The sequence below is a fragment of the Zophobas morio genome, unplaced genomic scaffold (assembly GCF_036711695.1).
Source record: "Zophobas morio isolate AGI-343-1 ecotype UQ-CSIRO unplaced genomic scaffold, CSIRO_AGI_Zmor_V1 ptg000012l, whole genome shotgun sequence".
Classification (NCBI taxonomy): domain Eukaryota; kingdom Metazoa; phylum Arthropoda; class Insecta; order Coleoptera; family Tenebrionidae; genus Zophobas; species Zophobas morio.
Genome location: NW_026972117.1, coordinates 10,685,502 through 10,701,361, shown reverse-complemented (window position 1 = coordinate 10,701,361; position 15,860 = coordinate 10,685,502). Strand labels below are relative to the sequence as shown.

Genomic DNA, 15,860 nt, shown 5'->3' with positions numbered 1-15,860 from the left:
TAAACCACAAATATATAAGCCGTTTCAAAGTTAAATTGTAAAATGTTCTTATACAATTCTGATTTTTTTTTCCAAAAATCTGAATGTGCGGGTGAAGACCCAACACGGATTCATACACTACAAATGCAGAAATATTTTATTTTATAAAAATAAATCTTTGGTTAGCGTTTTACCATGTACTGTACATGATAGTTCAAATAAACATAAATTTGACAACAACCGGTCCAGTAATCACGAAAATTATCCGTCCAATAAAAATCTAAACAGACCAGACAGACACACAGACTTAGTTTACGCTCGCGATACAAGCGCGACTTTTAATGACCTTGACGTGGCACAAAATGGCGCATGTGTCCTACGCCACCCCGACGCGTCCGAAATAATTTTAGTTCAATAAATAATTCACGAGCTACCACCACACAAAGAAAGTGCGTCTCTAGTCCAGAAATAAAGCACAAAGTTGTAGCGATTTTCATTTGAAAAGAGCGAGAACTGAATTTATTCGCACGTATTTGCTTATGAATGTTTTTAGTTACACTCTGGCGTTTGAATAAACATAAAGTTATTTCCATACGTTTTGCCATCGATTTGTGCACTTTGTAGCGACTACATTGTTCCATAATTTTTTCAGCCCTCTGTCGGGCAAAGCCATTGTTAATTTTATGGCGGAAGTTGAATTATGACGGATAATCAACACGTGTAAAGGCGATAAGTGCCGGCTTTATAGTGCGGATCTTTCAGGAGCGAACTCGTCGATTTTCACGAATTAATTCGTCCGGACCGGCTAGAGGGCGTCCTTGCGATTTTCGTATTGTTTTAAGCGAAGGTAATGAAAACTCGTTAGCATACGATGATTAATAGATGGCGCTAAAAATAAACGGATTCATTAATCAGGAGTCAAGGTGATATGCAGCGCTACGGTGGTGATTTACACGATTTTTATTAGGGAAACTGGGTTTTATTGTGCACAGAAGTAGCACACGTTTTCCATTAAGAAAATGCATAAATAGAGCCCGTAAATTATAACTTTAAGCCGATTTTAGCGAAATTCTGTTTGTGCAAGTCGGTTCGAGTTTTTAAAAAAACAAGTCGGCGGAAAGCTCGATTTTTCGACTCAATGCGGGGCTGTAAAGCTCGTAGAAAGTAAACTCGTGCTAAATAACGGTAGATGGCGCTGCGTAAAATGATGTCGTTACGTCGAAAAAGTCGCATGAAGGGAGCTTTCGTATGAATCAAATCAAAGGATTTGGCGCTGCTCCAGAATGTACCTATATTTTAAAAGGACCCATCGGACCCAACAAAAGAAATTTGTCTTGATTTATCCAATATCACTTCGCTGGGTATAACAAAGGCGCTTCGAGATGTTTTGTTAGTATAATATGAGTCGGGTTTCTGTCGGTTTGATAAAAGCGCATTCTGACTTAATTTTACGTCAACAGTTTTAAAGAAAATTCCAGGACGCGGGAAAGTGGAAAGAGAGATGTTTACCGACGAGAAAAAAAAATCGACTTGACAAAAAAATAATAAGTTTAATTTTAAAATAGTGACTTGCGACTTGATGTGATAAAAAATGGTAAATATTTATTGTACGACGAAGTATTTACTTTGGCAATCGCTACATCTGCCTTATCAGAAAATTTAATAAACTCCGTTTTTCAGGAAATTACAATTCCTTTTTCATTAAATTCCTGGTGAGAATGTAATCAAAGTAAAGAAGTTCTGTGGATGCTGAGCAGCTAGAGAAAAATGAACGTCAAAGTGAACAGTATCAAATTTCATAGCTAAATTAAGCTTGAACGAAGAAAATTAATTTTATATAAAAAGGGTGCAAAAGTTACGTAGAATTTCATGCGGCGCAACATTTAAAAGGGTCAATAATACCAATTACTGAACGAAGAAATATAACTCAAAATATTTTCTAAAACAAGTGTCACTAATTTTTATACAATTTAATTTTTGACAAAAATGGTGGATGCGCCGGGATAACAAACAATTTTATTATTTGTTTCTAAAATTCCGAAAACACCTCTGTATGAAATAGTTTATTTTAGAAGGATTTCTGTATTTTCTCGAACGTATTGAGCTCTAGAAACAACAACAAAGCGAGAACAAATTTAAATCCCGATAAACTACCTCTCTTTGAGGGTATCTAAACAACTTGAACTATTTTCCGAGAAATTGCATTATTTTCTTTACTTAGATACGATAATATTCTGCACGTGTTCGTGATCCTGACATCATTCTCAATTAGATAAAACACTTATCGGACCGATTTTGCCAATTTCTTTTTTTACACAAATGGTGGAGGCGCCGGGGTATAAACAATTTTATTTGTTTCTAGAACACAGACTTCATTTTCTTTAACACAGATTCGTGACCTTGTGTGAAATTTCCTTTGCATGAAAATTTATTACACCGATTTGATCAATTTAACTTTTGACAGAATGGTGGAAATCCTAGGATAATACATGATTTTAGACACAAGTTGGATTCTTTATAAAAAAATACTTGAAGAGATATGACAGAAGTGGGCACATTTTCATGGTCCGTAGATAATTCTCCATCGATTTCCAAGTATTTATCAGATCGAGTTAACCAATTTAATTTTTAGAGAAAAAATGGTGGAGTATTAAACAATATTTTTTTATAAGTTGTTTCTAGGAACCCAAAGAAATCAAAATCAAATTTCAATCCCTCCGTAAGGAAACAAAAACCTCTATTTATTTTGAGAATTTCGAGTAAACTTCTGTTTGAAATAATGTATTTCAGAAGAATATCTACTAAATATAGTTTTGATGTGGACACAATAACTAAATTGAACTGTCTACCTATTTTTGTAAAAATTGGACCTAGTTGGATATTTTACAAGAAAATGATGTCTGTCCTATATTTCAAGAGATAATTTGTTTTAGCTAAACTTATACATCTTGTTAAATACATTGGAGCCAGAATCGACAAAATCAAGACCAATTTCGATCCCTCTGACGAAACTCAAGGGATTTGGATTTTTTTCCACGAAATTATTTCGTTTGTTTTGGGAAATATGGCAAAAACAAACACAAATTCGGGATCCCGAGACAATTCTCGAAATTAGAAATTCTTTCGAAAAAAAAAGTGTAATAATTTTTTTTATAATTTGTTTCTGCAGTTTCAAAGAAGCTTCTGTATGAAACAGTTTATTTTAGAAGGAATTATTCTATTTTCTGTAAGGAAACTCGAATTTCCTTTTTTTTCCAACAAATTGCGTTATTTCATTTCTCATGTGACAAAATATAATGAAAATAAGCATAGATTCGTGTTGCTGCGACAATTTTCACTCACACTAAAAAATTATAGGTACAAATTGACCAATACGATTTTTGACAAAAATGGTGGAGGCGCCGGGATAACAAATAATTTTATTATAGTTTATTTTGAGAATTTCGAAGAAAATTCTGGATGAAATAATTTGTTTTAAATAGAATTATACATTTTCTTGAAAACATTGAGGCTACAAATAAAGTTAGGACAAATTTCAATCCCTCTTTGAGGAATCTCAAGCGATCTGGATTTTTTACACGAAATCGCGTTTTTTCGTTTGTTTCAGGAAATATGATAAAAATAAAACAGATTCGGGATCCTGAGACAATTTGTCCATGTGTACATAAAAATTATCAGAACGATTTGACCAGTTTTGGAATCAGTGATGTAATAAATAATTTTATTATTATTTGTTTTAAGAATTTCGAAAATATTTCTGTTTGAATAATTTATTTTTGAAGAAAATCTGCATTTCGTTTAAATATAATGAGACTTTAACACAATAACAAAAAAGAGCAGACTGTTTTTGGAAAAATTCGAAGTAGTTTTTATTTACAAAAATATTGCTTCGTATTCTTTATTTGAAGAGATATGGTAAAATTGGGTCAACATTCGTTATCCTATGATAATTCTATTGGATGAAAAAACCCTTATCGAACCAATTTGGAAGATTTATTTTTTGACAAAAATAGTGGAGGCACAAAACTAACAAATAATGTTATTATTATTTGTTTTGGGAATTTGGAAGAAACTTCTGTATGAAATAATTCGTTTGAGACGAAATTATACATTTTCGTAAGTATATTGAAGTCACAATGACAAACTCAGGACAAATTTCAATCCCTCTGTGAGAAAACTTAAGCAACCTAGATGTTTTTCGAGGAAAGAGCGCTATTTATGTTATTTTTGTAATCCTGAGGCAAAAACCACTTACATAAAAAAAAACTTATTGCGGCGATTTAAACTTTTTAATTCTTTGACAAAAATGGTGGAGGCGCCGGGATAAGTAATAATTTTAATATCGTTTATTTCAAGAATTTCGAATAAACTTCTATGAAATAATTGATTTCAGAAGAACATCTGCATTTGGTTAAGTTGTATTAAAAAAAAAAATGTTTCTATATCCTATTTGAAGAGATATGATAAAAGTGGGCACATATTCCTGATCCTTACAAAATTCTGCACTGGATAAAATATTTATCAAGCCAGTTTAAGAAATTTAATATTTTGATAAAAATGGTGGAGGCGCCGGGTTAAGAATATGTTTTTATTCGTTTCTGGAATTTCTAAGCAACGTCTGGATGAAATAATTTGCATTAGATAGAATTAAAAATTTTCTTGAATACGTTGAGGCCACAAGTAAAATCAGGATAAATCCCTCTTTAAAAATAGGCAAATATTCGTTATCCTCTGATGTTTCTATAGGATGAAACCCTAATCGAACCAATCTGAAAGATTTATCTTTTGACAAAAAGAGTGGAGGCATCGAACTAACAAATAATTTTATTATTATTTGTTTTGAAAATTTCGAAGAAACTTCTGTGTGAAAAAATTCATTTGAGAAGTAATTATAAATTTTCTTGAGTATCTTGAAGTGCCACTAACAAAATCAGGACAAATTTCAATCCCTTTGAGCAAATTTAAACAACCTACATTTTTTTTTTTGAAGAAATAACGCTATTTCGTTTATTTGAGAAGACATGACAGAAATAAGCACATTTTCGTAATCCTGAGACCAAGTCCACTTACATAAAAAAAAATGTGTCAAGACGGTTTGACCTTTTTAATTCTTTGACAAAAATGGTGGAGGCGCCGGTTTAACAATAATTTTTTTATTTGCTTCTGGAATTTCTAAGAAACGTCTGGATGAAATAATTTGTTTTAGATAGAATTAAACATTTTCTTGAATACGTTGAGGCCACAAATAAAGTCAGAATAAATTGCAATCCCTCTTTAAGGAAACTTAAACAACCTGGATTTTTTCCACGAAATCGCCTTATTTCGTTTGTTCTAGGAAATATCATAAAAATAACACAAATTCAGGATCCGGAAACAATTTGCGCATGTTGGATTTTTTTTACAAAAATATTGCTTTGTATTCTTTATTTCAAGAAATATGGTAAAAATGGGCAAATATTCGTTATCCTATGACAATTCTATTCCATGAAAAACCCCTTATCACACGAATTTGGAAGATTTATCTTTTAACAAAAGTGGTGGAGGCACCGAGATAACAAACAATTTTATTGTTATTTGTTTTGAGAATTTAGAAGAAACTTCTGTATGAAATAATGTATTTGAGAAGGATTTATACATTTTCTTAAATATATTGAAGTCACAATGACAAACTGAGGACAAATTTCAATCTCACTGGGAGAAAACTGAAACAACTTAGATTTTTTTGATTAAATAGCTCTATTTCGTTTATTTGAGAAGCACATTTTCGTAATCCTGAGACAAAATCCACTGACAAAAAAAAAGTTATTGCAGCGATTTGAATATTTTAATTCTTTGAGAAAAATGGTGGAGGCGCCGGGATAATTAATGATTTTAATATCGTTTATTTTAAGAATTTCTAATAAATTGTTGTATGAAATAATTGATTTCGTTAAATATTGTTAGAATGTGTCATAATGATAACAAAGACAAATCACATATTTTTCAAATAACTCCACCAAATTGTATTTTATTCGAAGAGGTTTAATAAAACTGGGCACATATTCCTAATCCTTACAAAATTCCCCACTGGATCAAGCATTTATCGGGCCACTTTAAGAAATTTAATATTTTGACAAACATGGTGGAGGCGCCGGGATAACAATACTATTTTCTTTGTATTATTTGTTTCTGGAATTTCGAAGAAACTTTTAGATGAAATAATAATTTGTTTTGGATGTAATTATACATTTTCTTGAATACATTGAGGCCACAAATAACAGGATAAATTTCAACCTCTCTATTATTTCGTTCAACAGAGTGAGATTATAGACACAATAATAAAAGAGAACAATCTAACTAGTGTTTTAAAGATTTACAAAAAAAATGCATTCTGTCGCATGCTTGAAGAGATATGACAAAAGTGGGACATTTTCCTGACCCTGACACAATTCTCCATCGGATAAATTACTTATCAGACCGAATTGACCGATTTAATTTGTCGAAAAAAAAGATGCCGGTGTAATAAACAATTTTTTTGTTTATATAATTTCCTTCTAGAATTCAGAAGAAGTTTCTGTAAGAAACTGTCCATTTTTGAAGAAATTATTTTATTTCCCTAAATATATAAATCAGAACAAATTTCACTGTAACCTACATTTTTTTTTTTCAAAAAAAATCGCCTTATTTCATTCATGTGAGAAGATATGATATGATAAAATAAGAATAGATTGGTGGTGCTAAGACAATTTTCCCTTCCATAAAAAAAATATAGGAACGATTAGTCTAATATAATTTTTTGGCAAAAATGGTGGAGGCGCCGGCATAATAAATAATTTTAGTATCGTTTATTTTAAGAATTTCAAAAAAACTTTTGTATGAAATAATTGATTTCAGAAGAACATGTAATCTACATTTCGTTAAATATTGTTAAAGTGTGTCATAATGACAACAAAGAAACATCACATGTTTTTCAAATAACTCGACCAAATTGTATTTAAAAAAAAATCTTTCTATATTTTATTCGAAGAGGCATAATAAAAATCGGCACATATTCCTAATCCTTACAAAATTCTTCACAGGATAAAACATTTATCGAGCCAGCTTAAGAAATTTAATATTTTGAGAAAAATGGTGGAGGCGCCGGGATAACAATAATATTTTTTTTTATTATTTGTTTCTGGAATTTCGAAGAAACTTCTAGATGAAATAATTTGCTTTGGATGTAGTTATACATTTTCTTGAATACATTGAGGCCACAAATAACATCAGGATAAATTTCAAACTCTCTATTATTTCGTTCAACATAGTGAGATTATAGACACAATAATAAAAGAGAACAATCTAACTGGTGTTTTAAAGATTCCAACAAGTTGGATTCTTTACAAAAAAATGCTTTCTGTCGCATGCTTGAAGAGATATGACAAAAGTGGGCACATTTTCGTGACTCTGACACAATTCTCCATCGGATAAAGTACTTATCAGACCGAGTTGACTAATTTAATTTGTCTAAAAAAAAAGATGGAATTGCCGGTGTAATAAACATTTTTTTTTGTTTATATAATTTCCTTCTAGAATTCAGAAGAACTTTCTGTAAGAAACTGTCCATTTTTGAAAAAATTATTTTATTTTTCTAAATATATAAGTCAGGACAAATTTCACTCTAACCTACATTTTTTTTTTTTTCAAAAAATCGCCTTATTTCATTCATGTGAGAAGATATGATATGATAAAATAAGGCTAGATTGGTGGTGCTAAGACAATTTTCTCTTATATAAAAAAAAATATAGCAACGATTTGTGTAATATGATTTTTTTGGCAAAAATGGTGGAGGCGCCGGGATAATAAATAATTTTAGTATCGTTTATTTTAAGAATTTCAAAAAAACTTTTGTATGAAATAATTGATTTCAGAAGAACATCTAATCTACATTTCGTTAAATATTGTTAAAGTGTGTTATAATGACAACAACGACAAATCACATGTTTTTGAAATAACTCGACCAAATTGTATTAAAAAAAAATCTTTCTGTGTTTTATTCGAAGAGGCATAATAAAAGTGGGGACATATTCCTAATCCTTACAAAATTCTCCACAGGATAAAACATTTATCGGGCCAGTTTAAGAAATTTAATATTTTGACAAAAATGGTGGAGGCGCCGGGATAACAATAATATTTTTTTTTTATTATTTGTTTCTAGAATTTCGAAGAAACTTCTAGATGAAATAATTTGTTTTGGATGTAGTTATACATTTTCTTGAATACATTGAGGCCACAAATAACATCAGGATAAATTTCAATCTCTCTTTATTATTTCGTTAAACATAGTGAGATTATAGATACAAGAATAAAAGAGAACAACCTAATTAGTGTTTTAAAGATTTACAAAAAAATGCATTCTGTCGCATGCTTGAAGAGATATGACAAAAATGGGACATTTTCCTGACCTTGACACAATTCTCCATCGGATAAATTACTTATCAGACCGGGTTGACCAACTTAATTTGTCGAAAAAAAAAGATGGAATCGACGGTGGAATAAACAATTTTTGGTTTATATAATTTCCTTCTAGACTTCAGAAGAAGTTTCTGTAAGAAACTGTCCATTTTTGAAGAAATTATTTTATTTTCCTAAATATATAAGTAAGGACAAATTTCATTCTAACCTACATTTTTTTTTCAAAAAAATCGCCTTATTTCATTCATGTGAGAAGATATGATACGATAAAATAAGGATAGATTGGTGGTGTTGGGACAATTTTCCCTTACATAAAAAAATATAGGTACGATTTGTCTAATATGATTTTTTTGGCAAAAATGGAGAAGGCGCCGGGATAATAAATAATTTTATTATTGTTTATTTTGGGACTTTCGATTCGGACAATAACAAAGAAAAGCAGATTGCCTATTTTTGGAGAAACTCGAGCAACTTGGATTTTGGACAAAAAATATAATGGGGCAATTTTCCATTGGATAAAACAATCATCACACCAATTTGGGCAATTTAAATTTTTTGAAAAAAATAGCAGAGACGCTGGGGTAACAGACGATTTTTTATTATTATTTGTTTCTAGAATTCCCTAGAAAATTTTGTATAAAACGTTTATTTTAGAAAGAATTATACATCTTGTTGAATACGTGAAGGTCACAATAAGAAAATATGATAAAATCATCATTTATTTTAAGAATTTCGAACAGAATTCTGTATGAAATAATTTATTTCAGAAGTATATCTGCTAAATATAGTTAGATTTGAACAGACTGCCTATTTTGTAGTTGTATATTTTACAAAAAAAGAACATTTCTGTCCTACATTTGAAGAGATATGATAAAAGTGGGCGCGTATTTGTGATGCTAAGACAGTTCTCCACAGGATGAAACGTTTATCGGACCAGTTTGAGCGATTTAATATTTTGACAAAAATGGTGGAGGCGCCGGGATAACAAACAATTTTATTATAATTTGTTTCCGGATGATATGATTTGTTTTAGATAGAATTATACATTTCATTGTATAGATTGAGGCCACAAATAACAAATTCGGGAAAATTTCGATCCCTCTGTCAAGAAACTCAAGCAACTTGGACTTTTTCCGTAAAATCGCCGTATTTCTGTATGAAATTATTAATTTTAAAGAATTGCATTTCGTTAAATATAGCGAAATTTGAACACAATAACAAAAAGAGCAAACTGCTTGTTTTTGGGAAAATTCGAAGTAATTGAGTTTTTTACAAAAAAAATGCTTTCTGTTCTTTATTTAAAGAAATATGATGAATGTGGGAACATATTTTTTATCCTGTAACAATTCTATTACGTGGAAAACCTCTTATGGGACCAATTTGATCGATTTAGTTTTTTGACAAAAATTAGAGATAACAAATAATTGTATTAAGTATAATTTGTTTTGAGAATTTGGAAAAAAATCTGTATTAAATAGTTTACTTTAGAAGAAATTATACATCTATCTATATCTTGAATATATTGAGGTAACAATAATAAAACCAGGACCAAATTGAACGGTGGAAATGTCGGGATAATAAATAATTTTATTATTTGTTTTAAGAATTTCAAATAACTGTCCTTATTTAATAATAAATTTTATTTATTGTATTTAGTTATATATAGTGACATTTGGACACAATAACCAGAAAGGACAGGCTACTTTTTTGGGAAAATTGGAGCAAGTCCTTATTATTGAGGCAATTCTCCATTGGATGAAACAGTTATGGGGCCGATTTGGCCAATTTATTTATTTTTTTATTTATACAAAAATGGTGGAATCGGCGATGTAATTAACAAATTTATTATTATTTGTTTCTAGAATTTCCAAGAAGCATTTGTATGAATTAATACATTTTCTTAAATATTTTCAGGCATCTATACAAAATCAGGACAAATTTCAGTTGCAGATTCGTCATCCTGAGACAATTTTCCCTTGCATAAAAAATATTTGAGCGCTTTGACCCATTTAATTTTTGAGAAAAATGGTGGAGGCGCCGGGATAACATTTTTTTTTATTATTTATTTTACAAGACAATCTGCATTTCTTTAAGTATGGTGCCACTTGGACGAAATATCCTGTTTTTGGGAAACTTCGAGCAATTTGAATTTTTTTAACGATAAATCAACATTATCAAAACATTATCCTCCCAAACTGAGTATTCCAGAACTTTCTGAATTGTTCATTCATAACTAACTTTTCGCTTCAATACTTCAATTCGATTTCAAAATATAATATTTGGAAACTTGATTTCTCATCTATTTATTATCAACTACAGTTGAGTTTATTTATAAATAACGCAACAAAATATATAATATAAAAAATATCCAATCATCTAAATAACAAAATGCTAAAAAATTCAAGAGTTCAATTTCAAATTTTAATTAAATGCGCAAAAACATCGAAACAACATTTTATTCATTTTAATAATAATCACATCGAAGTTTTATGAATTATGACCTACATTCGTAATCAAAATGCAAATGTTAAAATTTAAACTATAATATGCTACGTAACCATGAAAAACCCCATCTAGCTACAAACATAGTTTGAACAAATTCTTCTTGGTCTAATCTAGCTAATTTTAAATAAAATTCATAAAAAATCGACACACAAACAGCTTTCATTGTAGTTGTCAAAACATACGCTACTACAGCCTGTGAAATATATGCTCCGATTTATACCACTGTACGTTGGAAGATACACACCGACAGCTTAAATTATTAAGTTTGAGTCAATAAAATACACACACGTGTGAATAATAGCCCCGAACAAATATCATACATTTACGAGTATAAACAATTCAATTACTTTTTATAGAACATTGCGTACCGTACAACCGGCTTAAACGCCCTACATTTGCGAGTCAATCTTCCCAAATTGCCGCCTATACGCCGCGCCATTTCATTTACCTTATACAGTTAATTTGTTATTGAAACGCTTCAGATTGAATCGCACAGGCTGAACCTGGATATACATAATTTAATAGGTTTTATTAGAACGTAAAGCAACAAAATTGCATCGCTGCAGGTCAATAAAATCCCAACCGTACGAGCGACAGATAATTTTACAATGTATGCAAAAAGTTGTAAAACAAGCACGCGAACGTTTTGCTGTAAAACTGTTTTTTTTTGCGGCAAATATACGAAACGAAGACGAGTTTTATCTGGCGGTGTTTGGGTGTAGTTGGGTCGTTATGGGTTCAGCCATCGGCAAGTTTTAATGGATGACAGAACCCAGACCTTTGACGTGATTAGACCTGATTTATTAGCAGAACGGGAGCTTTATGAAGCTTTTACCAATTACTGGGTCTATATTTGCTGCAGTCGACGAAGAAAACTATCTTTATTGCGTGGCCAAGGTAACTTGTGACGAGGTCTTTAATAAACGTTCGTATAGAGTGTCCCGAAAGTATGAATAAATTAGGCGGAAATTAGACTATGACTCCCACGTGGACCGACTAACTCTATAAATATGTCGTGAATTTTATATGTACAGTCTACAGCGATGCTAAAAAATCGCCTGTTCGCAAATTAAAAATCAACAAATCGCTTATTCGATCATAAACGTCGTTAAGCGCCTATTATGACACCACCTTTCCCAGATTCTAATCTTTCACGCTACCCTTTCTTAGCACGTAATCTACCAATCAGAATATCGAAACACGCCGATTTAATTTCTTCTTTGCCTGTACATCCCCGACTTATCCCCTTAATTATAATCCCGCAAGTAATTTATCGGTTTGTTTTCGACGTTCGCTTGTTTTCAGTGTTGTTCCGATGCTGTAAAATCAACTAAACGATAATTGATTAAAAACAGTTTGTGGAGATGTGTAAATAAATTGCCCGCGATGGATACGTGGAAGGACAGTGTTTGAAAAGGCGATGTTGCCGAAGTGACTTGTGGTGGTGTGCTTTTAAACGAAGTGTTTCAGACGAGTATGCTCTGGAGCACTAATGGAGGGGCGCGTAGGTGTTATTTTTCTTAGCAGCGATGGCCGCTGTTGCTGGTCTCTATGGATTGGGAGATGAGGCTCGCGCCCCCAGGTATATATAGACTGACATTAATTTGGTGCTTGATGGACAAGGTTGCCGTAAATTGGTTTTTAATGGCGTTGGTGTGTTATTGTTGGAGAAGTGCTAAATACACACAACTGAGAATTTTTGGTTTTTGAAACTTTTGAAAAAAAAAATTATGTAGATGCGGTAAGGTACGAATGAACGAGCTCTTGTATAGTTCGGGGATTGATTAAATGACGTTTGCACTTTTTCAGAACCGGAACTATAAGTCTGAATTTTCGTGAAACAGCTTGATTTTGTGTTTTTTTTAAACCAATATTTAACTTAGTCCGCCAAGAATTATAATTTTTTATGACGTAGTTATTTCTCGAAGTTGTGGTTACACTATAGTGACAATATGTGTGTTATAAGAGGTTTAATCGTCTACTTTTCAACTGCATCTAAAACCGTTCTAATTTTTGTGTTTAGTTTTGTGTTCTTCAAAATTTCGTTCTTAACACACATTATTGTTTTAAAAATGTAACTTTTATGAAACCTTATTTCTACTTTTTTTTATTGAAATCTCTAGTATCTTCTATATCTAATGTTGATATTTTCTGCAATTTTTTAAGACGGCGGCAGCAATTAACAGGGTAAGTCCGAATTATTTTCTTTTATATATACTACGTATATGAAACTTTTATTTTGTTTATACCACAACAAACTTTATTTATTTCTCACCCCCCTGACATTTTTTCGCGAACCTTCCAGTACTAAAAAATTTTCAAGAAAATTGGAATAACGTGGCAACGTTGCATCACAATTTCAATAGTGCGCAAAGCCCTGTATACTTATATCGAGCTTCCCCTCCAAAAAATTAGCAAAATCAAAATTTACGATTTGTCTAAGAAATGTCAAATTTTACAGGTTATATTAAATAAGTATTAATTACTTAATTATTTAAAGCTTCAGTTGAGATACTGTATAACTCGAGATTTTATCAAAAAAAAATTCCTTACCTGAGCTGACTTAATTTTCGAAATTTTTACACAGCGTTCAAATTTTCTCATTTTGGATCTAAAAACTTTAATTTTCTGTAAGTTTGTTGTCGAAATGTACAAGAAAATCTCTTGAATTAATTTTCAGATATAGTTGAAAAATGGTCGGAAATGTCAAAAATGCCAAAATCAGTCTTATCTTATCAAATACTAGCCCCACCCACCCACCCTCTATTTTCTTGGAAGGTATGTCATTTACCAAAATCAGTCTTATCTTGACAAGTGCTAGCCCCGCCCACCCACCTTCTTCTCATTCTAAAGACTAATTTTATTTCGCTTCAGTATAAGATCGAATGATCTTATCTGATCTCATTCAGATCGGATAAAATGATTGTCCAAAAAAGTGGTTAAAATTGGTTTAATCGACCGAAAGTTGGTGTCAAATTGAAGATAATCTTCCGCTAGTTACGATTCTGAAATCGACGACACAATATCTAATCCAATAAAGACGAAAAGTGAATTCAAAATTTCCAAAAATTTTCCAGAAAAGTGGTTAAAATTTATTCCGAAAAATGGTGTCAAATTGTAGATAATCTTCCGCTAGTTATGACTCTGAAATTTCCGTCACGATATTTAGTCCAATAAACACGAAAAGTGAATTCAATATTTCCAAAAATTTTCCAAAAAAGTGGTTAAAAGTGGTTTAATCGACTGAAAATTGGTGTCAAATTGAAGATAATCTTCCGCCAGTTATGACTCTGAAATCGCCGTCACGATATCTAGTCCAATAAACACGAAAAGTGAATTAAAAATTTCATAAAATTTTCCAAAAAGTGGTTAAAATTGGCTTAAACGACCGAAAATTGGTGTCAAATTGTTGATAATCTTCCGCTACTTACGATTCTGAAATCGCGGCCACGATATCTAGTCCAATAAAGACGAAAAGTAAATTCAAAGTTTCCAAAAATTTTCCAAAAAAGTGGTTAAAATTGGTTCAATCGACCGAAAATTGGTGTCGAATTGAAGATAATCTTCCGTTAATTACGATTCTGAAATCGCCGCCACGATATCTAGTCCGATAAAGACGAAAAGTGAATTCAAAATTTCCGAAAATTTTCCAAAAAAGTGGTTCAAATTGGTTTAATCGACCGAAAATTGGTGTCAAATTAAAGATAATGTCCCGCTAGTTACGTTTCTGAAATCGCCGCCACGATATCTGGTCCAATAAACACGAAAAGTGAATCCAAAATTTTCAAAAATTTTCCAAAAAAGTGGTTAAAATTGGCTTAATCGGCCGACAATTAGTGTCAAATTGAAGATAATATTCCGCTAGTTACGATTCTGAAATCGCCGCCACGATATCTGGTCCAATAAACACGAAAAGCGAATTCAAAATTTCCAAAAATTTTCCAAAAAAGTGGTTAAAATTGGTTTAGTCGACCGAAAATTGGTGTCAAATTGTTGATAATCCTCCGCTGGTTGCGATTCTGAAATGGCCGTCACGATATCTAGTCCAATAAAGACGAAAAGTGAATCCAAAATGTCCAAAAATTTTCCAAAAAACTGGTTAAATTTGGTTTATTTGACCGAAAATTGGTGTCAAATTGTTGATAATCTTCCGCTAGTTACGATTCTGAAATCGATGACACGATATCTCGTCCAATAAATACGAAAAGTGAATTCAAAATTTCCAAAAATTTTCCAAAAAAGTGGTTAAAATTGGTTTAATCAACCGAAAGTTGGAACCAAATTGTAGATAATCTTCCGCTAGTTACGATTCTGAAATCACCACCACGGTGTCTAGTCCAATAAATACAAAAAGTGAATCCAAAATTTCAAAAAATTTTCCAAAAAGGTGGTTAAAATTGATTTAATCGACCAAAAATTGGTGTCAAATTGAAGATAATCCTCCGCTGGAAGCGATTATGAAATCGCCGCCACGATATCTGATGCAATAAACACGAAAAGAGAATTCAAAATTTCCAAAAATTTTCCAAAAATGTGGTTAAAACTGGTTTAATCGACCGAAAATTGGTGTCAAATTGTAGATAATCTTCCGCTTGTTGCGATTCTGAAATCACCGCCACGATGTCTGCTCCAATAAACACGAAAAATGAATCCAAAATTTCCAAAAATTTTCAAAAAAGTGGTTAAAATTGGTTTAATCGTCCGAAAATTGGTGTCAAATTGTAGATAATCTTGCGCTAGTTACGAGTCTGAAATCGTCACGATATCTGGTCCAGTAAACACGAAAAGTGAATTCAAAATTTCCAGAGAAACCACTGAAGAACTCGAAATAAATTGATAAAAAAATCCCTGAACCAATGTTTCGAACATAATAAACTTCAAGATCAAAGAATTAATTTCGTAATTTTGATCTATTTTAATGAACATTGAATTAAATATTCAAC

General features: G+C 31.5%; 1 protein-coding gene across 6 annotated transcripts in view; it reads left to right on the top strand.

Moving 5' to 3' along the window:
* The window catches only part of LOC135127768 (potassium voltage-gated channel protein Shaker), an 843,060-nt gene that overhangs the window by 666,442 nt on the left and 160,758 nt on the right, over positions 1 to 15,860 (top strand). The window contains exon 1 of one of the 6 annotated variants that reach the window (XM_064054369.1): positions 12,436 to 12,499. The exons of the other annotated variants lie outside the window; for them this stretch is intronic. Within the exon in view, the coding sequence (XP_063910439.1) occupies positions 12,447 to 12,499 (53 nt within the window). The 5' untranslated portion in view covers positions 12,436 to 12,446. Of the gene's footprint in view, positions 1 to 12,435; positions 12,500 to 15,860 lie in introns of those variants that run through there. 6 annotated transcript variants of the gene reach the window in all.